Source organism: Cherax quadricarinatus, chromosome 56 (assembly GCF_038502225.1).
Source record: "Cherax quadricarinatus isolate ZL_2023a chromosome 56, ASM3850222v1, whole genome shotgun sequence".
Taxonomy (NCBI): domain Eukaryota; kingdom Metazoa; phylum Arthropoda; class Malacostraca; order Decapoda; family Parastacidae; genus Cherax; species Cherax quadricarinatus.
Genome location: NC_091347.1, coordinates 11030583 through 11055535, shown reverse-complemented (window position 1 = coordinate 11055535; position 24953 = coordinate 11030583). Strand labels below are relative to the sequence as shown.

Below are 24953 nucleotides of genomic sequence, written 5' to 3'. Positions count from 1 at the left end.
GTCACCTTTCTCTCTCTACTGAAGCATTGAAGACATCTATTGAGGAACAAAACACCTGGGCCTCGGTAGACTGCATCTCCAAGATCCCTAACGCCTCATCTATGCTAAAGATTACATTCTCAGACATCTTCATGGCTGCCCAAGCTCTCTCTGACGGTCTGGCCATCTCATATTACCACATTCACCCAAGTCATATAGAACAAGAACGTTTCACATACATCTCCCACTGCTGGACCTGCTACTTCTATAAACACACCATCAAGAACTGCCCCATCAAGGATAAGAAGTTTTGTTCAAAATGTGGGGATGATGGACACGATTTCAGATCCTGCACCAACACTACAGCACCAACATGTCTTAACTGCAAGGGTAATCATCCTACCCTTGCAGCTAAGTGCCCACTCAGGAAAGAAATATTGAAGAAAACGAAAGTTCTGAAGAACACCTCCAATTCACCGACATCCGCTGCAATAACTAAACCACAAACCGACACCACCAAGACTACACGCCAATCTACAGGCACCATCGCCCAGCAACTCCCTCTCTCCACTTCCCGACGTTGCTCCCTCCATGGTGCTGTACTGCATGATGCATGCACACCTTGCAAACACAGCAAACCCCAGCACTTTCAACACCACTATTAACGAACTATTCCCTATGAACAACATGCCTGCCTTCAATTTTCCGGACTCCACATGTTCAGCAGACATCCTCAAGATCCTACCCAACGCCCTGAACTTTACTGCACCTGCAGACCTGTCTCCTGCCCAAGCAACTGCTCCTGTAACTTCTATAACCACTTCCACCGCCGACAACGATGGTCATGCTGCCTCAACCACCGTCTCCCATCTCTCCCAGCCTGCTGTTACACAACCATTACACTGCTCCTGTCGACCCTCAGTCACCTGCTACCACCATTGTAGATTCGCCCAATGAATCCACTCCAGAAGAGGAAGACAGCGACGACTCCAGTAAACCCTCATGGGAAAACCTTACCTTCTACACTTCTCCTTCAAATACTGATACCAAGACCTGTACTGAACTCTACAAAAGCATCGGTGCTGGAACAGTCAAGTATGCCTGTGAATCACCGCTTCACTTCACACTCACCCAAGTTCTTGAGTTTATCACGCCTCTGTTTCACATTCAGTAACAAGGCTAAATTATACCACCTATCTAGGAGCAGCTTCAAAAAGTTCGAAAATGGCTCCATTGCAAACTTGTCTCCTCAGTTACTCCTATAACTCCCATATGTGTTTTACCCTCTGATGTTACCTAGCCTGCTGCCAGCTACTCAAGATTCAAGACTTCAACTACCACAAGTTCAATGCAACAGTCCCTGCTATTCCTGTTCTCAAGTCTGTCCCACGATCGCCTTAGCTGCTGGGTTAAGACCTGGCTCTATTTCTACGACTAAGAACATTCCTCTCCTTCGCTATTCTTCGTCTGTCCCGTCTTCCCCGCTCATCCCATAGGGATCTTACCTGAACTTGTTCGTTCGTTCTTTTCGTTAGTGTGACTTTGTAAATGGTCCAAGTCGGACCGAAACGTCGTCGTAAGCTCCTCTCCAATGTGCGGATTATTGTGTATCGTTCCAGTCACGGTATTGTGCCTTTTATCATCATCCATCATCATCATCGTCATCAATCATCATCCATCATCATCATCATCATTTTCATTCATCATCAATGTTTGAACTCAACTGTAGATCATAAGCATGTGTGAATTTGAGAGACTAAAGATACTTGCACAGTGATGGCCAGCAAGACCATTTTCTTGACATCAGAGCGAGACCCACGGCTGGGGTAACAACACTTTGTTATTTACTGCACAATATTTCCATCAACGATGTTCTTCCAGCCATGTATATTAGCTGTGTTAGAAACATCAGGATGATTTTCAAGATTTCTTCTCCAAATGGCAGCTTGATAGTTATAATGGTATTGTGCGTCAATTATAATGATGTGGTGCCTCAGTTAGCTATAATGGTGTATTGCCTCAGTTATAATGGTGTATTGCCTCAGCTAGCTATAATGTTTATTGCCTCAGTTAGCTATAATGGTTTATTGCCTCAGTTATAATGGTGTATTGCCTCAGCTAGCTATAATGTTTATTGCCTCAGTTAGCTATAATGGTTTATTGCCTCAGTTAGCTGTAACAGGTGTAGTGTCTCAGTTAGCTATAATGGTGTATTGCCTCAGCTAGCTGGTCCAGTGGCTAACGCGACGGTCTGGAGTTTTGAGACTCTCTGATCGCGGATTCTATCCCCACCCGTGGTATGGTTTGTTTGCAATCGTGTCATTACGATTTCGCGAGTCTTGCCTCAGTTAGCTATAATGGGGCGGTTTTTTTTTTCTCCTCAGAGAAACATCTGGTAACTTAAATTACTTACTTTGTCGACCTTGCAATTTCTGCAATAAAGTTGAAAAAATAAATTTTAGCATTGTATTGGTCATTCTTGGAAAACTCCCATTTTGAGACAAATGCAAATGTGTCCTTAAATTTTTTGTATTCAAAAATAATTTTCGTGCCACATCCAGTCCAAGGATGTACTCCAGATCTGTCAAAAATGGACCAATGTTTGCAAGAGGGTCTTCAGGTAGAAACCTGAAGAGACCACGGAATTCCATGTATTGATAGACTGAACTAACTAAAAATCATTGTGACATTAGATCCTTCAATTACTCAGGTTCACGGACTATCTCACTATGTCTGTCTCTAGCCTCGTCTTTTTCTCTCTCATGTCACAATATTGCCCGTCTCTAGCCTTGCCTTGGTCTTCCATGTCGTAGCTTTGTTTTTTCCCCTCTTCCATGGCATTGTATGTCATTCTCTAGCCTTGTCTTGGTCACTCCTATATTAGTATTTCCTTCTCTAGCGTTGTCTTGAACCCTCCCATGTCAGTGTATCTCTCTCTAACTTTGTCTTGAACCCTCCTATATAATATGTCCCTCTCTAGCTTAGTCTTGGACCCTTCCATGTCATGGTATTTCATTCTCTGGCCTTGTCTTGGACCCTGCCATGTCAAAGTATGTCCGTCTCTAGTCATGTCATAGTATGTCCCTCTCCTCTCATGTCATAACATATCCGTCTCTAGTGTTGTCTTGAGTCCTCCTATGTCATAGTTTTTCCTGGACCTTCCTGTGGCACAGTAACTCCGTCTCTTGCCTGTGTATGTTTTACAATGTTTTCTGTTATAATCAGTTCGCCTCCTGATCTACGCTGTTAAACTGAAAAATATATTTTATGCAGTATGTCCTTACATCATTTGCCTTCTAATTCTTTTACTGGTCAGGAGGAATACCATATCAAGCATCATATTGTATATTGCTAGGTAAGAATTTGGATCTTGTGTTGTTTCCTCGAGAATTCCTCTTTTGTTTCTGGTTCAAAACGATTTGAAGGCGTTTATTAAATTTTCTGAGTCATCTTTGTTTGCACATCTTTGTTTGCACACCTATGTCAGGTATTTCCTTTGTTTTAGATGACAGGTTTGACCTAATGTTTTCTCCTAGTATAATAAAATTATCCGATTATACGAGGTATTTCTATACCAGGTGGAACACAGTCATCGGTCACGTTTTATTACTAACTAGTGATATTACTCTTCAATTACTTGGGCAAAATCTCTAACAGCAATTGTTTGATTAATTACATTACTTGGTCATGTATTATTGCAGATCCATGCGGTCTCGTTCAAAATACAAACTGCAAATACTTTATCTGGGAAAGTCCATGAGAAGAAGTTTGACAGGATATCACCTGACTACAGTGTCATGTACGTAGAGCGAAGAATATTTGATGATCATAAGTGCCTTCGTTTTAATGATACTATAATATCTCACTTTTTCTGTAAACGAGTTTATTGCTCTATTGAAGGGTTCCATACGTCGTCTGTCGGGATTAGATATTTTGAAGATAATTTGTGATTTGGTCCAGTCCATTAAGTGTCCTACGTCTCTGTGAAGCATGCATGTGTTGCTAATATCGTTCCTGTTGTTCACATTTCAATGTTCATTATTCTAGTGGACAAATTCCTGCCTGTCTCTCATACATATTTCTTTTAACAGTGACCACACGGGACTGTAAAGGCACAGGCAGTAAATTTAAATTTTTGTCTCGGGGTGCCGCCTCCTGTTTTTTTTTTTTTTTTTATTCGCCGATATTCTCCCGGCCCGGGTCTTTTAATTAAGCTTTGTAACAGCTGGGGATGCCAAAGTTGCGACGTGGATGTTGCTTACAGCACATGTGTTATTGGCTAGAGAAGACTGTATATTTTTGGGTAGTGTGTTCTCTAGATGTTGAGTCAAAGATGGCCTGCGCTCTCTATCTGCAATATTGCATGAAGAAAGTTTGGAATTGATATTTAGTAAATGCTTGAATATTGTAGGCATAGTCCCTTCAAAGAACAATAGGAAACCGATAATGGAAACCGATAACTACCCATCGTTTGGTGCATGTTTCTTGATGTAAGTAGCAATTTGCTGGCGACAAAGCTACTACTAAAAATGATGCAGACACTGGGGCTCCAGCACGTGATTTCTAGTATGGTAGCATTGCTACGGTAAGTGGCGGACATGAGGGTCGACATTTACAACCTCCATGATCAGATCAGCATAGTAGAACCCACTTAAATTTTCTCTTGAGAAGGACGGACAACTTCATTTCCTGGACGTCTTTCTATTCACTTCCGAGGACAGCTACAAACTCACTTCAGAGAATCTGTATTCAAAGAATCTGTATTCTTTGAAGTGAGCTTGTAGCCGTCCTCGGAAGTGAATAGAAGGACGTCCAGGAAATGAAGCTGTCCGTCCTTCTCAAGGGAAAATTTAATGGTGGGTTCTACTATGCTGAGCTGATCACGGAGGTTGTAAATGTTGAACCTCGAGTATGTCCGCCACTTACCATAGCAACGCTACGATACTAGAAATCACGTACTGGAACACCAATGTCTGCAAATTTTCCTTGAAGATGTTTCCCAAAATATCGCTGAGTGCGTTCCTGATTGCTAAATCAAAGCAATCATTATAATAATCATTATAATATTTCTACATGTGCATGTACAAGGTATATAGGCCTAGCTGACAGCCGCTTGTTATGCACAGCATTTCGGGCAAATTAGGTCAATTTTGTCACCAGTCGACTAACATCCAGGTTACCCATTTTACTGGTGGGTGAACATTCACAGCAGGTGTTTTAAGGAAACGATTCCTAATGTTTCCAAGCGTACCGGGGATCGATCCCCGGAGTGAGCTGAGTGAGCCGGTGACCAAGCTACAATTAAAACTGATGCATAGGTCGATTCCACAAAATTCTAGTGTGGGGGGGGGAAAGAGATTAGTGTTGCAGTTAATCTTATTTGAATATTTCTGAGACAGCAGCACTGTTTTTGCATCGCTTTTGGCTAGCTATGGTAAATAATTTTGTTAGCAGTGTTTTCTATAACGTCTAGTGTTTGTAACTTAAGACACAAAATACTCTCTCTCTCTCTCTCTCTCTCTCTCTCTCTCTCTCTCTCTCTCTGTCTCTCTCTCTCTCTGTCTCTCTCTCTGTCTCTGTCTCTCTCTCTGTCTCTCTCTCTCTCTCTGTCTCTCTCTCTGTCTCTCTCTCTGTCTCTCTCTCTGTCTCTCTCTCTCTGTCTCTCTCTGTCTCTCTGTCTCTCTCTCTGTCTCTCTCTGTCTCTCTCTCTCTCTCTCTCTCTCTCTCTCTCTCTCTCTCTCTCTCTCTCTCTCTCTCTCTCTCCCCTGTCTCCTGAGTGCTCAATCCCCGGCTAGCCACAGTATTGTTATTTGCTTAAAAACCACTCGCTCGTGGACGCATTATGTGTACTGCTCGTGAAGACTGGTATTCCAAACGGGACGAGAATGAAATTGGTCGTGTATCTTCTACGGTAATGTATGTGCTCACCTCAGGAGCGACATGTCCAGTGGTACTGGCTACCTGATAGTTGAAGCATTAATGGTGACACAGTGGACTAAGGCGTCACCTAATTTTGTCTCAGTATATATGTTATAATGTATAAGCACCTATGTCAACTTCGTACCTGTTATTTCTAGACTGTGTGTGTGTGTTGTTCCATTGACCACTTTTCCTCTGGGTAGGATCATGAATCTAGGTTTCTTGACACTGATGTTTTTGGCGAACCTTCATTTTAACCCACACAGAAAAACAAGTCCTTTATCAGATTATTTAACCTCGAGGATCGTGTAAACCAGGATAATCCAAAATGCTACCCACAACATGGGTATCTATATACTGCTAGGTATTAGGAACAGCAGGTAATAAAAGAATCCCTTATATCCTGCCTCGTACGGGATCCATCCCAGGGTCGTCTTAGCTGTCAGCTAAGCATGATAAAGGACCTCAGGCTGAAGGTTCATCTGGGTCAGATTCACATGACCCAGATTAGAAGATCTGAAGCAAACATGATCAAGAAAAAAGGCCTCGCGTTGAAATGGTCTTTGCCGAAACATAAGAAATTAATGAACCCAGGCCTAAAATTCCTAAGCTTAAAATTTCATGAGTAAAGCATAATAGGTTATAATGATCTGCAAAAAAAAAATTGTCTTTGGTATTAAAGATCCTCTTTTATAGATACTTCTTGACACAAAATTTATGTGAATACTAATCATGTTAATTTTTTTTCAGGCGTGATGAGACGGAGACAACTGGTGTTGAGGGTCATCCTGCTGGTTTACTCTCAAGTATACTACCCAGGCAAGTCATCTTGTTCTGTTTACTTCTCACTTCTTCAGTAAAATCTTCCGGTAAACTTTATAGAGATTTATTTTGACCTTTATATGTCATACAAAAAATAAACTCTAAGAAACCTTGTATTTCCGTTGATATTTCTTACAAAAAATAATGTTTAGGAATACTTTCCATAACATTTAAATCTTTCACTTACAATATTTTGAAGAACAGATTGAATTTAGTTTAAAATGATTTTTGAAACTATAAATCAGTCGCTTGTTGAGAAAAATACGACCTATTGAGACGTGTGCTAACTCCTGGAAGTAGTTAACAATATCTAGTAACTAAAAAATGTGTGTCTAACAGAGACCATGATTGGTAGACCAATTTTCTACTTAGCCTATGCAAGATTTATTCCAATTGATAAGGACTTAATATTATCTATGGAAGGGATTATTACTGATCATTTTGTAGTAATAGTCGGCGAGTATATTTGTAGTCTTATATCTAACATTCAAAGTTTAAGTAACCATTATTTTTGTTCCTGTGAGAATATGCATTATTCTTTACTTCGTCTATAATTTATCTTACGATGTGTTACATCATTTACCATAATTAAATCCTTCAAAAAGACAGAAATCTTATTACTATTGAGTTCTAGTTTGGATGTTTTCAGTTTTACTGACAAGATCTTTAGTTGATACTGGAAAAGTGATGACCGTTAGTCGTCCAATCCTTATGTATAATCAACAACTAAAATCAGGATGATTGTAAAAGCTGCATCAATATTTATTAGACACTATTTAGAGATGTCATGACCTAAGTCATAATTCATTAAGTTCATCTTGTATGAGAAGCATTCTGTATGCAAGTAAGAGAGAATTCACTATTGAACATATCCAAACTAAACCTGATCATCATAGAATGTTCACAAGGAAGTAAACTTGGGTATCTGAAGAACAATGTTCACAGGGAAGTAATCTTGGGTATCTGAAGAACAATGTTCACAGGGAAGTAATCTTGGGTATCTGAAGAACAATGTTCACAGAAGTAATCTTGGGTATTTGAAGAACAATGTTCACAGGGAAGTGATCTTGGGTATCTGAAGAACAATGTTCACAATGAAGTAATCTTGGGTATCTGAAGAACAATGTTCACAGGGAAGTGATCTTGGGTATCTGAAGAACAATGTTCACAGAAGTAATCTTGGGTATCTGAAAAACAATGTTCACAGAGAAGTAATCTTGGGTATCTGAAGAACAATGTTCACAGGGAAGTAATCTTGGGTATCTGAAGAACAATGTTCACAGGGAAGTAATCTTGGGTATCTGAAGAACAATGTTCACAGGGAAGTAATCTTAGGTATCTGAAGAACAATGTTCACAGGGAAGTAATCTTGGGTATCTGAAGAACAATGTTCACAGAAGTAATCTTGGGTATTTGAAGAACAATGTTCACAGGGAAGTGATCTTGGGTATCTGAAGAACAATGTTCACAATGAAGTAATCTTGGGTATCTGAAGAACAATGTTCACAGGGAAGTGATCTTGGGTATCTGAAGAACAATGTTCACAGAAGTAATCTTGGGTATCTGAAAAACAATGTTCACAGAGAAGTAATCTTGGGTATCTGAAGAACAATGTTCACAGGGAAGTGATCTTGGGTATCTGAAGAACAATGTTCACAATGAAGTAATCTTGGGTATCTGAAGAACAATGTTCACAGGGAAGTGATCTTGGGTATCTGAAGAACAATGTTCACAGAAGTAATCTTGGGTATCTGAAGAACAATGTTCACAGGGAAGTAATCTTGGGTATCTGAAGAACAATGTTCACAGGGAAGTGATGTTGGGTATCTGAAGAACAATGTTCACAGGGAAGTAATCTTGGGTATCTGAAGAACAATGTTCACAGGGAAGTAATCTTGGGTATCTGAAGAACAATGTTCACAGGGAAGTGATCTTGGGTATCTGAAGAACAATGTTCACAGGGAAGTAATCTTGGGTATCTGAAGAACAATGTTCACAGGGAAGTGATCTTGGGTATCTGAAGAACAATGTTCACAGGGAAGTGATCTTGGGTATCTGAAGAACAATGTTCACAGGGAAGTAATCTTGGGTATCTGAAGAACAATGTTCACAGGGAAGTAATCTTGGGTATCTGAAGAACAATGTTCACAGGGAAGTGATCTTGGGTATCTGAAGAACAATGTTCACAGGGAAGTAATCTTGGGTATCTGAAGAACAATGTTCACAGGGAAGGGATCTTGGGTATCTGAAGAACAATGTTCACAGAGAAGTGATCTTGGGTATCTGAAGAAAAATCTTCAGATACCAAAAAAAAAGGTCACCTTCGGATTTGTTGTTGGTCGATTCCGAATGTTATAAATGTTCTTTTATATTCACTTAATTTCAGTTTTTTTTTTCTGAATATTTGAAAGCACATATGCAAATATAAATGTTACATCATTAAGACATCAGAAATTTCTGATAAGTAGCCACCCAGGATAACCCAAGAAAGTCAGTGCGTCATCGAGGACTGTCTAACTTATTTCCATTGTGGTCCTCAATCTTGACCCCCAGGATGCCACCCACACCAGTCGACTAATACCCAGGTACCTACTTTCTGCTAGGTAAACAGGACAACAGATGTAAGGAAACGTGTCGAAAAGTTTCTACCCCACCGGGAATCGAACCCGGGCCCTCCGTGTGTGAAGCGAGAGCTATTGTGAAACTGAAATGTATTAGATCTCAAAATGTGACAAGGTAATTGCTAAGTATGTATTGTAGATTACTTATTAAAGGCAGTAACAAAGAGAATTAGTTGATATCAGCAGGAGACCCCTAACTTACACAGGTGAACATGGTCCAGCCACCACTGTTGTCTGTCACGGTCTGACGTCGTTCTGTGACGAATATAACATGGTGTCCTCCTCAGTACTTTACATTTGTCATGTAGAACGTGAATTATTGCGAACTCCTCTCCCACAAAATTCACTCATATATTTTATAATGGATTCAGATCACTGTTGCCAGTCATGAAGGTCGATCTGTGGGCCACACGAAAGATTTTGTTTTTCTTCTGAATTCCATTTATTCTCAACGCCTTGATGAAAGATTCACCATTATCGGGATCTTTGAAAGAGAATCAAAACTCCTGTACATATTAAGAAGGCAACATTGTGAACAATTATAAATACAAAAATTAGTTGAAATATAAGCAAGTAGAAAACTAATGACAGAAAAAGTGTCAACAGAAGTGAGCAGAAACTATTTTAATGCAAACAATCCAACTACCGATAAATATTCACTAAGTTCAGGTTTAAATTCCCTAATATAATATCTAAAATTTTGAAATCAAATTTATCTTATGCTCTAGCAACAATATTTTGGTGATATTTGGTATCAGAATAAAGTCTCATACTTGTTAAAGAAACTTTAGATAATCTAATGAGGGTCTTGAATGACAATTTCCTGTAACCGTATAATCTAATTTTGAAGTTTCTAAATGTCCTCGGAATGACGACTAAGATATATATGTACAACACCTGTCTATAATGTTTTCCCCGCAAAGCAGATTTTTTCAGACTTATGCAGAGGCATGGAGAGGAAGTGGTGAGATATAGCAGCTGAAAGTTTGTTTACCTGTAAGTCAGGGCCATAAGGTCCACGTCATGGTCACCTCATGGCCACCAATGGACCCTAATGGAAATAGGTCACTCTGACTTTTTTTTGAGTTATCTTAGGTTCTCTACACATAAGCTGCTATGTATGATAATCTATGTAACTTATTTGTGTATACCTGAATATACTTACATACACCTCATAGCTATGTCTCCAGCTGCTGCCTGAATAAGTCTCCGTCTTCATATCTGTGTATTAGATTGTTGAAGTTTTCTGTGCCCAAGTGTGTTTATTGAAGCTAGACGCTTCAACATATAAGATTTAAAATAAATGAAATGTCATTACAATATTAGAATTATTTATTATATATTCTTAATTACTAATTACATACATAGTCTAAGCATATTCTGTCTAAAAAAGGTTAATTTTTTTTTCTAGTTTTTCTTCTTTACTGGGTAAGAAGCAGCAGATTTAATAAATATATTTTTAGGAACATGTATACATTATTATATTTTTCACCAAATAAATTTACAATTATTTTTGTTTAGTTAAGTGTTATGAGGTGTTATGAGGGTGGTCAATAACACCCGCCCACACACCACATCCTCTCCCTCTTAACAAGGAAGCACCAATTCTTCGTCTTGAATAGTTACAATTGGGTTTCAGGAACAACGTCTGTCCTGGCCGCCACCAGCAGCAACAAATCAGGGATGTTTACCAAGTTTACTTCTAACGAAGGTGAGAGAATCATGATGTTAGTGGATACTCCTCAGAGTGAACCTTCAATGGTATGTAAACACTGACAGTAAATAACAATTAAAACAAGTGTTTTGCCCACTCACAGATTTTGTCAAGCCACTAGAGAATACACAGAAAAGATCTTATGAACAGTTACAGACAAAAGATGAATTGTTGGAGAGTATCTAGTGCCACAGGAGCACTGCTGCGTGAAAACTGAATAATTATGTCGGCTCTCGGATTCCTGGATAACTTGCAGATAAGCGGAATCTCTAGCTTACAGAAACCTTGCAAGTTATCCAGGTGTACACCCTGCAGTGTCCAGTGAACCGAGATACATAACATACATATAGAGGACCAAGCGAATGTACACAAGTAGAGCACTTCTAGTGAAAACTGTGACCTTGATCACTTCAAATGTAGGAGGAGTATGAGAGAAGATTGGTAGGTGAGTGGGTAATGGTACTGGTAGCATTATTATGAATATATGGTCCTCTTCAAGGGGGGCTCCTTGGCGTGGTGAAGAGGCTCTTGGTCTGAGGAATTAGCCCTGTCGGTCTTCTTCCTCAGACCGAACCTAATTACCCCCCATTCTCCCCTCCCCTATCCCATCCTCCCCATCCTCCCCTTTTTCCATTCCTCCTCCTCCTCCTCACCCCTCCCTTTTGCCCTTCCTCTTTTTGGCCTTTGGGATTTCTCCCACAGGCGCGCTAGTTCCTAGGTAGGGGAAAGGACACCGGGGTCCATCCCATTCCGTTGAGGTTCTTGGCGGTGGCGTAGTTTGCCGTGGAATCTGGATTGCCTGGGGATGTCCCGATCCCTCTCCGGTATCCCGGAGTAGCTTTGGGTGTCTTTCGGGCGACAGGTGTATCTCTGGAAGCCACCTTTCGGATTCCGGGGGTGGTGGCCGAAGGAGGTATGCTTTGTGGCAGATATCCGGCCACCCTCTCTTTTGTCCACCGAGGTAGCTCGGCAGATGGGAGGTTGCTATCCCAGATTGCTGGTTTACTGGCATGAAGGGTAGGGGAGGGCACGGGTTCCATGCTGCATCTGTGCTACTAGCGGTGTTGAGGTCCTCTTGGGCGCGGAGGGAGATTTCCAGCCCTTTCATTCCTCCTAGGAACTATTCCTCCCCGCTCCCCCCTTCTTTTTTTTTTTCTTCTTTCTTTTTTTTTCTTAAAAACAAAAAGCAAAGGAGTAACCTAACCATGGCAGCCCTAGTCCATAAACCCACTACCCCCGGGCCCCTTCTTGATACCACACCCCATTCTGACCCTGGCTTGTGTTTAGACCACTCTTCGGACACTCCTGATGCCCCTGTACCTCTTGCTGGTGCTGTTTCCTCACCCGCTTCAGGTACCGGGGCTTCAACTGACTCCTTCGATTTGTCTGAACTCCGCTCTCCTTTGACTATGCTTCCGGCTTCTCCCTCTACGGTACGGCAATTTTCGAATCGCCCACCCATTTCATGCTGGACCAACTCCGGTCCTACTCCTAAACGCCAACGTCAATCTCCTGATGATGCTCCTTCGTTACCTTCCCATTCTACTCGGAAAAGACCGACACGTCAAGCACTCCCTTTCCACGCTCAGTTTCGGACCACACAATGGACTAAATTCTTTACTTTAAGACTGACTTCTTCTTCTGCCTACCTTTCTGACCATAGTATTGGCAAAGCGCTCCTGCGTCATGTTAGTAGAGATATTTCATTTCATGCTCTCAAGAGCGGTATGCGCATCGTCACTGTCCAGAATGCTGCCCAAGCTCATGATCTTTCTCTCCTTTCGAATATCGATACTACTCCTGTCACTATTGAAAAACATCTTTCTCTCAATTCTTGTAGTGGTACTGTCATTCTGCCCCATACCATAGTCCAACAGAATTTCCAGTCATGTGGCAATGACATTTTTGAACAGTTGGAACTCCAGGATCTCCCAATCCTCAAAGTAGACACTTATGTTCTTCCTGCCCGGGGGCGGAGACGTTACCCTTGCAATGTGGCTCGTTTAACTTTTGACAGCCGAGAACTCCCGTCCTCTGTATATGTCGCGGGACATCGGTTACAAGTTCGAAAGGTGATACCTACACCGCAACAATGTAGAAATTGCTGGCGTTTTGGTCACCCAGCGAAATATTGCAGATCTATGGCCGAATGCCCAGTCTGTGGTGCCGACGACCATTCTAATACATCTTGCAGTCAACCTCCATCTTGCCTTAATTGTAATGAAGCTCACCCTTCGTACTCCCGCCGTTGCCAGGTCTACTTAAATGAACGTGAAATCCGTTGCCTCAAAGAGGCAGAAGGTCTCCCTTATGCTATGGCAGTTACTCATCTCCGCCTCCAAGGGAGACTACCCCGTGTTTCTTATTCTCGTGTTTCCAAACATCCCCCCACTTCTGGGGTCCCATCTTCTGCAGCCTCCTCTGTTGTTACCCCTCCCATAGCCACTACGACATCTAATCCTTTTGCTGTCCTTGGCTCTGACGTCCCGACTACAACTCAGTCTGTTCTCACATCTTCGCGTCCTTCCTCACAAGCCCCAGTATCGACAAGACCTCGTACGACACCTAATACCAATCGCCCCTCTACTCAGAAGTCCAAAAAATCCACATTGCTCAAATCTTCTTTGCCCCTTCCTTCCCTTCTTCCACCTCCACACTTTACCTTTCCAGTCTCTGTACCTAGTTCTTCCCCTCTCTCTGGCTCTGTTACAAGTGTGGAGATTCACCCTCCTCCTCGTACTATGCCTTCCACCCCCGTCCCCTCCCAAGTTTCTCCCTCTTCTGCCACCTCCCAGGTTTCTGCCTCTTCTGTCCCCCCCACACTTCATCTCCAGTCCCTTACACTCTTCCCTCCCCCTCTACTTTGGTACAGTCCATTACTGTCCCAATCTTTACTCACCCTCCTCCTTCTATCTCCAATATGGTCTCCCATACATCTTTGAATTCAGAAACACTTGAAGCCATTTCAGAATATATTGCAGAGACTAAACCTTCAATGGACACTGATTCACTTCCTGTTCCTTCTCTTCCCTCTCCTCCATCTTCACAACCCCATTCTTCGCAACGCTCCGTTCCTTCGCTACTTTAACGTCTTCCAATGCCACCACACGTTGACTTTTCTAACCCCTCTAGTCCGTAGGTGCCTTTACCTACAGATTCTTGGTATTTTCTTCATCGCCAATCATGGCCTATTTACAGTGGAATATCCGCGGCCTCAGGGGTAATCGGGGTGAGCTTCAGATGTTGGTTGCCAGGTTTTCCCCTGTTGGTGCTTGCTTACAAGAACCAAAATTACACTCGGCTGTTTTCCAACCTATCTCAGGCTATAATTTATTGTATTCTTCGGATCCTTTCTCAGATGGGACCTTTAATGAAAGTGCCCTTCTACGCAATGATATTCCGTACTGTCAACTATTTGTCCATACCTCGCTGCATTACACTGCAGCCCGTATCCACTTGAATAAGTGGTTTACAATATGTTCTTTATATCTCTCTCCTTCTCGAGCATTTTCTATCCCAGACTTTGCCTTTCTTGTTTCATCCTTACCACCACCACTTCTGTTACTTGGTGATTTTAATGCCCACCATTTCCTCTGGGGCAGGTCTCATTGTGACTCACGTGGCATCCAGTTGGAGGCTTTTCTCGCCTCTCACCCCCTCCATGTTTTAAATACGGTTACTCCCACCCATTTTGATCCTCGTACTTATACTCTCTCTTGCATCGATCTATCAGTCTGCTCTTCCTCCACTGCACTAGATTTCACCTGGTCTGTTCTACCAGACTTACATGACAGCGATCATTTTCCGATCATTCTTACTTCTCCTTCCTATTCACCACCTTTCCGTAGCCCTCGCTGGCAATTTGATCGGGCAAATTGGGATCTTTACTCACACCTCACTGCTTTTAGTGAGGTTCCTTCTTCATCCTCCATTGATGAGCTCCTACACATCTTCTCGACGTCAGTTTATACTGCAGCTTCTCATTCTATACCCCAAACCTCAGGCAGGCATTCTCAGAAGTGCGTGCCTTGGTGGTCTCCTGCTTGTGCTCGTGCAGTACGTTTGAAACGTGCTGCATGGGGCAGGTACCGGTACAATAGAACCGCTGAGAGACTTCTTGATTTTAAGCAGAAGTGTGCGATCGCTCGCCGTGTCATCCGTGAAGCTAAACGCACTTGTTGGCGAGACTATGTTTCCACCATCACCTCTGCTTGTTCTATGAGTGCAGTTTGGAAAAAAGTGAGGAAATTGAGTGGTAAATACTCTCCTGACCCGGCTGCTGTTCTACGGGTCGCTGGTGTTGATGTAGCAAACCCTCTCGACGTTGCCATTGAACTTGGCACACATTTGGTCCGTATTTCCCGAGGGTTCCATCTATGCCCCTCGTTTCTTTCCTCAAAGTCTGCCAGAGAGTTAGTGCCCTTGGACTTTTCTTCTCTCAAAGAAGAACAGTATAATGTGCCTTTTACATTTCAAGAACTGGAGGCAACGCTCTCAGCTTGCCGATCATCGGCAGCTGGGCCTGACGACATTCATATTCGTATGTTACAACATTTACATCGGTCAACCCTTGTAGTCCTCTTACACCTCTTCAATCTTATTTGGGCACAAGGAGTTCTTCCCCAGCTGTGGAAATCTGCCATTGTTCTCCCTTTCCGCAAACCGGGTACTACAGGACATGATGCCTCCCACTATCGCCCCATCGCTCTTACTAGTGCAGTTTGCAAAGTGATGGAACGTCTCGTAAATCGACGTTTAATGTGATATTTAGAGACACACAACAGTCTCTCCACTAGTCAATATGGCTTTCGTAAGGGTCGTTCTACCATAGACTCCTTACTACGCTTGGATACGTATGTTCGTAATGCCTTTGCCAATAATCACTCAGTTATTGCCATATTTTTTGACCTTGAGAAGGCATATGACACAACTTGGAGGTATAATATTTTGGCCCAGGCCCATTCCTTAGGCCTCCGAGGCAATCTACCATCCTTCCTTAAAAACTTTTTAACTGACAGACATTTCCGTGTTCGAGTCAATAATGTTCTTTCCCCGGACTTCGTCCAAGCTGAAGGTGTCCCTCAGGGATGTGTTCTAAGCACAACACTTTTTCTCCTTGCTATAAATGATTTGGCCTCTGTTCTTCCACCCAATATTTGGTCATCACTTTATGTTGATGACTTCGCTATTGCTTGTGCAGGCGCCGACTGTCATCTTATTGCAGTTTCTCTCCAGCATGCGGTCGACCGTGTTTCCACTTGGGCCACCACGCATGGGTTTAAATTTTCAAGTACCAAAACTCACCAAATTACTTTCACTAGACGCTCTGTTATCTCCGATCATCCTTTGTATCTCTATGGCTCCCGTATCCCCGAACGTGATACAGTCAGGTTTCTAGGCCTTCTCTTTGACCGTAGGTTATCCTGGAAACCTCACATTACCTCTCTGAAGGCAACTTGTCACAGCCGGCTAAACCTTCTTAAAACCCTTGCTCATCTTTCCTGGGGAGCTGATCGTCGAACTCTGCTTCGCCTACATTCAGCCCTCGTTTTATCGAAACTCGATTATGGTGACCAGATTTATTCCGCGGCCTCTCCTGCTACTCTCTCTAGCCTTAACTCTATCCATCACCAAGGATTACGTTTGTGCCTTGGTGCTTTTCGCTCTTTCCCTGTTGAGAGCCTCTATACAGAAGCGAATGTTCCATCCTTGTCTGATCGCCGTGATGCCCATTGCCTTCGTTACTATGTACGCTCTCACGATCTACACAATCCTTCCATTTATAGAATGGTCACCGATATTAGTAGACATTCTTTATTCGTTCGCCGCCCCTGTTTGCTCCGTCCCGTTTCTCTTCGCCTACATTCACTCTTGTCTTCCCTTCAGTTACCACCTTTATATGTTCATGTAGCATCTCACTTTTCCCTACCCCCCTGGGAAGTTCCAGCTGTTCGGGTCTGTTCTTTCTCACTCCCTTGCTCGAAAGCTCAACTGCCTATGGCGGCTTCCCGCTCTCTTTTTCTTGATCACTTCCACTCCCATTCTCATGCCACCGCTGTGTACACAGATGGCTCTAAATCTTCAGACGGCGTCGGATTCGCAGCAGTGTTTCCGGACAGCGTCGTGCGGGGGCATTTACTATCTTCAGCTAGCATTTTTACTGCTGAACTGTATGCCATTCTTGCAGCACTTATTCGTATCGCATCTATGCCTGTGTCATCATTTGTAGTAGTCTCAGACTCCCTTAGTGCTCTACAGGCTATACGAAAATTTGATACATCTCATCCCCTCGTTCTCCGTATCCAACTTTGGCTACGCTGTATCTCTACCAAACATAAAGATATTGTTTTTTGTTGGGTCCCTGGTCATGTCGACGTACAGGGCAATGAACAGGCAGACACTGCTGCGCGGTCAGCAGTACATGACCTACCAATTTCCTATCGAGGTGTTCCATTTCTGGATTATTTTGCTGCAATAGCTACCCACCTTCGCACCCGTTGGCAGCAATGTTGGTCAACTCTGCTCGGTAACAAACTTCATTCTATTAAACCGAGCATAGGTTACTGGCCGTCTTCTTGTCATCAGTGCCGAGGTTGGGGGACCACTCTCTCCCGCCTTCGCATTGGCCACACTCGTCTTACTCATGGGTATCTCATGGAGAGGCACCCTGTTCCTCTCTGTGAGCAGTGTCAAGTTCCAGTATCGATTAGCCACATTCTGTTAGACTGCCCTCTCTATCAACGAGCACGCAGAATTTACCTCCAACGTCGTCTTCGTTCTACTACTCTCTCTTTACCTTCCCTTCTTGCTGATGGACCCTCCTTTAATCCTGACTCTCTCATTGACTTCTTGACAACGACTGATTTACTCCACAAACTCTGATGATACTTTTCGCACTCCCCTCAACCCTTTCTAGTTCAGTCTCTTGCTGCCCTTTACCCTTTCACCATCCACTTCCTCGCTGTTATCCGTAACCTATTACTCATCCATCTCCCTTTTGCCACCTGATGCCCTCGCTTCCTTCCTGCCCTGCAGCGCTTTATAGTCCTTGTGGCTTAGCGCTTCTTTTTGATTATAATAATAATAATAATAATCTACCTCATCGCCTCAAACTGTCCTTGAATCTTCATCTTCTGGCTCGCATGTATCTATGTGTACATTTTCCACAACTATACCTTTCCTTCGCCTCTCTACTTCTCCAAAGTTAAACCATTGATCAGATCCTGATCCACCATGAGGCCTTGTCTCAGACCGAGTAGCGGGGGCGTTAACCACCGAAACCCTATCCAGGTAAACTCTAGGTAATCTCCAAAATTCAAATCTTCTTTAACCCCTCCTTCACTTATCCTTCCCAGACATTTTTCCTTTCCAGTCTGTGCCTAGTACTTTACCTTTTACTGTGTGTTATGGGTGTGGCGGTTCATCCTCATCCTCGCACAGTCCCCTCCTCATCTATCCCCTCCCAAGTTTCTTCCTCTCCTGTCCCCTCCCAAGTTTCTTCCCAATTTAACTTTAACCTCCCATTACCCCCCACCCCCCGCCCTTCTTTGGTAATTTCCATCATCTCTCCGATCTTTACTCACCCTCCCCTTTCCTTGTCTTCTGAAACGCTTGAAGATATCTCCAAATAAATTAAGGAGACAAAACCAACGATGGACACCGATCCACCTCCCATCATTCCTCCTCTTTCTCACTTTTCTAAACCATCTACACAACTCGTTTCTTCTCAGCGTTCCAATTCTTCGCTGCTTTCTTGTTTTCCACTACCTCCTCATGTAGACTTTACTAACTCTTAGATTGTAGACACCTACACAGATAACCCGCAAATAGAAGAGAGGAGCTTACGGCGACGTTTCGGTCCGACTTAGACCATTTACAAGTCACTTTGACTTTGTAAATGGTCCAAGTCGGACCGAAACGTCGTCGTAAGCTCCTCTCTTCTATGTGCGAGTTATTTGTGTATTGTTCCAGTCACGGTATTGTGCCTTTTTGTTATTTATTGTAGACACCTACTGCTTCATGTTACTAGTATACTTCTCTTCGCAAATCATGACTTATTTACAGTGGAATATTCGAGGCCTCAGGGGTAACTGGGGTGAGCTTCAGGTGTTGCTCTCCCAGTTTTATCTTGTCTATGTCTGTTTACAAGAACCTAAATTGTTCTCATCTGTTATCCATCCCATTTATCCGATCCTTTTCCCGATGGAACTTTAAATTAAAGTTCACTTCTTGTACACACCGGTATACCACACCATCAGATCTCTACTCATACTTTGCTGCATTACACTGCAGCCAGCAGCTACTTGAACATGTGGTATACCTAGAGTTTACCTGGAGAGAGTTCCGGGGGTCAACGCCCCCGCGGCCCGGTCTGTGACCAGGCCTCCAGGTGGATCAGAGCCTGATCAACCAGGCTGTTACCGCTGGTTGCACGCAAACCAACGTACGAGCCACAACCCGGCTGGTCAGGTACCGACTTTAGGTGCTTGTCCAGTGCCAGCTTGAAGACTGCCAGGGGTCTGTTGGTAATCCCCCTTATGTATGCTGGGAGGCAGTTGAACAGTCTCGGGCCCCTGACACTTATTGTATGGTCTCTTAACGTGCTAGTGACACCCCTGCTTTTCATTGGGGGGATGTTGCATCGTCTGCCAAGTCTTTTGCTTTCGTAGTGAGTGATTTTCGTGTACAAGTTCGTTACTAGTCCCTCTAGGATTTTCCAGGTGTATATAATCATGTATCTCTCCCGCCTGCGTTCCAGGGAATACAGGTTCAGGAACCTCAAGCGCTCCCAGTAATTGAGGTGTTTTATCTCCGTTATGCGCGCCGTGAAGGTTCTCTGTACATTTTCTTGGTCAGCAATTTCACCTGCCTTGAAAGGTGCTGTTAGTGTGCAGCAATATTCCAGCCTAGATAGAACAAGTGTCCTGAAGAGTGTCATCATGGGCTTGGCATTCCTAGTTTTGAAGGTTCTCATTATCCATCCTGTCATTTTTCTAGCAGATGCGATTGATACAATGTTATGGTCCATGAAGGTGAGATCCTCCGACATGATCACTCCCAGGTCTTTGACGTTGGTGTTTCGCTCTATTTTGTGGCCAGAATTTGTTTTGTATTCTGATGAAGATTTAATTTCCTCGTGTTTACCATATCTGAGTAATTGAAATTTCTCGTCGTTGAACTTCATATTGTTTTCTGCTCGTTGTATATTTCTCCTTCTCGTGCATTATCTATTCCAGATGATGCATTTCTAGTTTCTTCCTTACCACCACCTCTTCTCTAATTAGGTGATTTTAGTACTCATCATTCCCTCTGGGAGAGCCTCACTGTGACTCTCCTGGCGATCAGTTAGAGGCTCTTCTCACTTCTCTTCCCCTCCATGTTTTAACCCTTGCACTCTCTCTCTCTCTCTCTCTCTCTCTCTCTCTCTCTCTCTCTGTCTCTGTCTCTGTCTCTGTCTCTCTGTCTCTCTGTCTCTGTCACTCTTGCATTGATCCCCCAGTTTGCTGCTCATCAACTACACTCGGCTTTGCCTGGTCTGTGCTCCTAGATTTACATGACCGCTATCCTCCTTACTTCCCATTCGTCTTCTCGACCTCCTCGAGGTCTACATTGGCAATTTGGACTGGCGATTTGGGACCTTCACTCGTGTCAAAATATTTTTGGTGAGGAACCTTCTTCGTTCTTCACTGATGAGCTATAACAACTACTTTTTTGACCTCGATTTTAACCGCGGCCTCACATTCAATCCCACAAACCTCGAGTAGATGCTCTCAGAAATGTGTGCCTTGGGGGTCTCCTTGTGCTCGTACAGTACGTTTGAAACTTGCTACATGGTGACGATATAGTTACAATATGACCACAGAGGAACTCCTTGATTTTAAGCGAGTGAGGTCGGTTGCCCGTTGTCATCCATGAAGCTCAACGCACTTGTTGGCGGGATTATGTTTCTACTGTCACTTTGGCTTGTTTTATGAGTGCAGTTTGGAAAAAAATACGGAAACTGAGTGGCAAGTACTCTCCAGACTCTGTTCCCATTCTTCGGGTTGCCGGTGTTAGCATTGCAAGACCTCATGAAGTTGCCACAGTGATTGGAAATTATCTTGTCCGTATTTCTCAGGGGCTCCATCTGTGCCCCTCGTTTCTTTCCTCCAAGTCTGCAAAAGAGTTACTGTCTTTAAACTTTTTATCTATCAGAGACGAGTCTTATATTGTGCCTTTTACGCTTCTAAAACTAGTCAGCTGGCCATAATGGCATTCATATTCGTATGCTTCAGTATTTACATCTGTCAGCCCTTGCAGTCCTCATACGTCCTTTTAATCATATTTTATCGCAAAGGATTCTTTCCCAGCTGTGGAAAACTGCCGTTGTTCTACCTTTTCTTAAACCAGGTACTTCGGGCCATGATACCTCACACTATCGTTCCATTGCTCTTACCAGTGCAGTTTGCAGGTTGATGGGACTTTAGTAAATAGACTTTTCATGAGATATATAGAGACAGGCTCTCCAGTAGTCAATTTTGCTTTCGTAATGGCCGCTCTGCTATTGACCCCTTATTCTGCTTAGATAACCATGTTCGTAATGCCTTTGCTAGTAACCCCTCGGTTATCGTAGCCTTTTTTGATCTTGAAAAGGCATATAACATCTTGGCCCAAATTCATTCCTTAGGCCCCTGAGGCAATCTGTCACTTTTCCTTAAAAACTTCTTATCTGACAGACATTTCTGTGTTCCGGTTAATAATTTGCTTTTCCCAAGACTGTCTAAGATGAAGGGATGTGTTCTTAGCCCCACTCTTTTTCTACTAGCTATAAATGATCTGGCCTCTGTTCTCCCATCTAATATTTGGTCATCACTCTGTTGATGACTTTGCTATAGCTTGTGCAGGTTGCCTAGTAGCAGCCTCACTCTCAGAATGCTGCTGACTGTTGCCTAGTAGCAGCCTCACTCCAGAATGTTGTCAACAGTGTTTTCCATTGGACCACTTCACATGGGTTTAAATTTTCTGGTGCTAAAATGAAACAGATATCTTTCGCCAGACGTTCTGTTGTCTCTGATACTTTATTGTACCTGTACGACTTTCGTATCCCTCTAAGTAACACGGTCAGATTTCTCGGCCTCCTGTTTGATCGCCATTGGTCCTGGAAACCTCACATTACCTCCCTGAAAGCAATTTGTCATAGTCGGCTGAACCTCCTTAAACCCCTCGCTCATCTTTCGTGGGAGGCGTATCAGCTCTAATCTTATCGAATCGAGACTATGGCGACCAGATATATTCTGCAGCCTTTCCTGCAAATCTTTCTAAACTTGATCCCATTCATCATCAAGGATTACGTTTAAGTCCAGTTGCTCTTCGCTCCTCTCCTGTCTAGAGTCTATATGCATAAGCGAATGTTCCATCTTTGCACAATCGCCGTGATGCTTATTACCTTCGTTATTTTGTCCACTCTCATGACCTTCACGATCCTTCTACATACAAGATAGTAACGGACTTTAATGAAGGTTCGTTATTTGTTCACCGCCTCTGTTTACTTCGTCCCTTTTCTCTTCGTTTCATTCGCTCTTGTCTTCTCTTCAGTTGCCTCCTTTATATATTCATCTAGCATCTAACTTTTCTCCTCCCCCTTGGGAGGTTTACATTTAAATGGTAAAAATAATATATGACAAATATTTTAGTCTTCAAAATTGAATAAATACTTTGATAAGACGTACATTATAAAACTTAAACCAATACATAAGTGGACTCTATATTCAACACAATGTTTACAAAGGTACACAGTGACGCGTTACATCCTAGTTCAATCTTTTCATTTTTGTTGGTATATCAGAGTTCTAATATCCTAATGAATCAGGACTCGTAACATTATCATCAAAGACAACCCACTCTTTTGTAAAACATTTCTTAGTATTCATCATCAGGATCAAGATCATCACCTAACCTATCTTCTTATTCCTATACTTTAATTTTAGCTATTCCTTTAGTTCTCCTCCTAATATTGATGTTTACATCTTCCTTCTATGTCATCTCATAACATCACTTCAGTCTCGGTATAAAGTCATTGATAATTTTAGAATAATCCCAATATGTATATCTTTTCAAAGTTCTACATCCAGGTTTATTACATATTATCTTAGATTTGTTGCATTTATTCTATTTATTCTCTTTGATTGTCTATAAAATTGTTTATACTACTTACATATCAGCAAAAATTCACTAAAAATTTTTGAAACCGGTATAATATCTGGGGCGCAGCTATCGTGTGAGGTTGTGGTTTAGCGCTTTTTATTATTATAATAATAATATCAAGTGAGGTGACATCAGTCCAGATCACGTGATGTCATTGTAGTTTAACTTACCTGAGTCACTTTGATTTATATAAACAGGATACTGGAACGTATTCATAATAAAATGCCTTGTATGTTTGCTCTCGTGTGGTAAACCAGGCTCGTGGCCTGGTGACACCTTCCATTTCACACGTTGAACGTCCGGATTTGATTCCCAGGAAAGGGTGGAAACTTTGAGTATCTTTCCTTACAGCGATTGTACCTGTTCACTCCTCAGTATAAAATGGGTACCTGGGTGTTAGTCGACTATGTGGGTCGCATCCTGGAACAAAATTGACTTAATTTGCCCGAAATGCTCTGCATATCAAGCGGCTTTTCACATAGTAGTATGTCATTGATGTCAACTAGGCCTATATACCTTGTAATTGTGGAAATAAAGATATTGCACTATTATTGGTCAAGTTATCCAACTCAACAGTAGTCAAATAGTCTCTAGTTCAGCGTAATCTGTCGAGCAAAAATCTGAGAGCTATGCTGCATTATTCTTATTATCATATATCCTTGTAATATATAAATATATTGATATGAAGTCACTGGTGAAAAACTGTCTTGTAATCTCTAAATTATTTACAAGGATCTTCATTATGCAACAGTACATCAGTTTTGTGCACATTTATTCGTATGGTTCCCCCCCTGCCTGTCCCTCCCCCTGCCTGTCCTTCCCCTGCCTGTCCCTCCCCCTGCCTGTCCCCCCCTGACTCCCCCCCGCCTCACCCCCCCTGCCTCTCCCCCCCCCTGCCTGTCCACACCCTCACAAGTCTCTCAATTTCACATACACAGCCCTCGCTCCCGGCTCTAACTTTCATACACACACAAGCCTCGCACCTGGCTCTCACACACACACACACACACACACACACACACACACACACACACACACACTGTGACGAGCGGGGTCCCACAGGGGTCGGTCCTAGGACCAGTGCTATTTTTGGTATATGTGAACGACATGACGGAAGGGTTGGATTCAGAAGTGTCCCTGTTTGCAGATGATGTGAAGTTTAATGAGGAGAATTAAATCTGATGAAGACCAGGCAGGACTTCAAAGAGACCTGGACAGACTGGACACCTGGTCCAGCAAATGGCTTCTCGAATTTAATCCTGCCAAATGCAAAGTCATGAAGATAGGGGAAGGGCACAGAAGACCACAGACAGAGTATAGGCTAGGTGGCCAAAGACTGCAAACCTCACTCAAGGAGAAAGATCTTGGGGTGAGTATAACACCGAGCATGTCTCCGGAAGCACACATCAATCAGATAACTGCTGCAGCATATGGGCGCCTGGCAAACCTGAGAACAGCATTCCGATACCTTAGTAAGGAATCATTCAAGACACTGTACACCGTGTATGTCAGGCCCATACTGGAGTATGCAGCACCTGTTTGGAACCCGCACTTGATAAAGCACGTCAAGAAACTAGAGAAAGTACAAAGGTTTGCGACAAGGTTAGTTCCAGAGCTAAGGGGAATGTCCTATGAAGAAAGATTAAGGGAAATCGGCCTGACGACACTGGAGGACAGGAGGGTCAGGGGAGACATGATAACGACATATAAAATAC

The 24953-nt window shown here is 42.8% G+C and overlaps 1 protein-coding gene across 5 annotated transcripts in view; it reads left to right on the top strand.

Moving 5' to 3' along the window:
- Window positions 1-24953, top strand: part of LOC128700667 (adhesion G protein-coupled receptor L4) — a 361845-nt gene that overhangs the window by 59451 nt on the left and 277441 nt on the right. For all 5 annotated transcript variants that reach the window (XM_070097077.1, XM_070097076.1, XM_070097073.1 and 2 more), the window contains exons 2-3: window positions 6649-6717; window positions 10981-11052. In XM_070097077.1, coding sequence (XP_069953178.1) covers window positions 6654-6717; window positions 10981-11052 — 136 coding nt within the window. In that variant the 5' untranslated portion in view covers window positions 6649-6653. The remainder of the gene's footprint in view (window positions 1-6648; window positions 6718-10980; window positions 11053-24953) is intronic.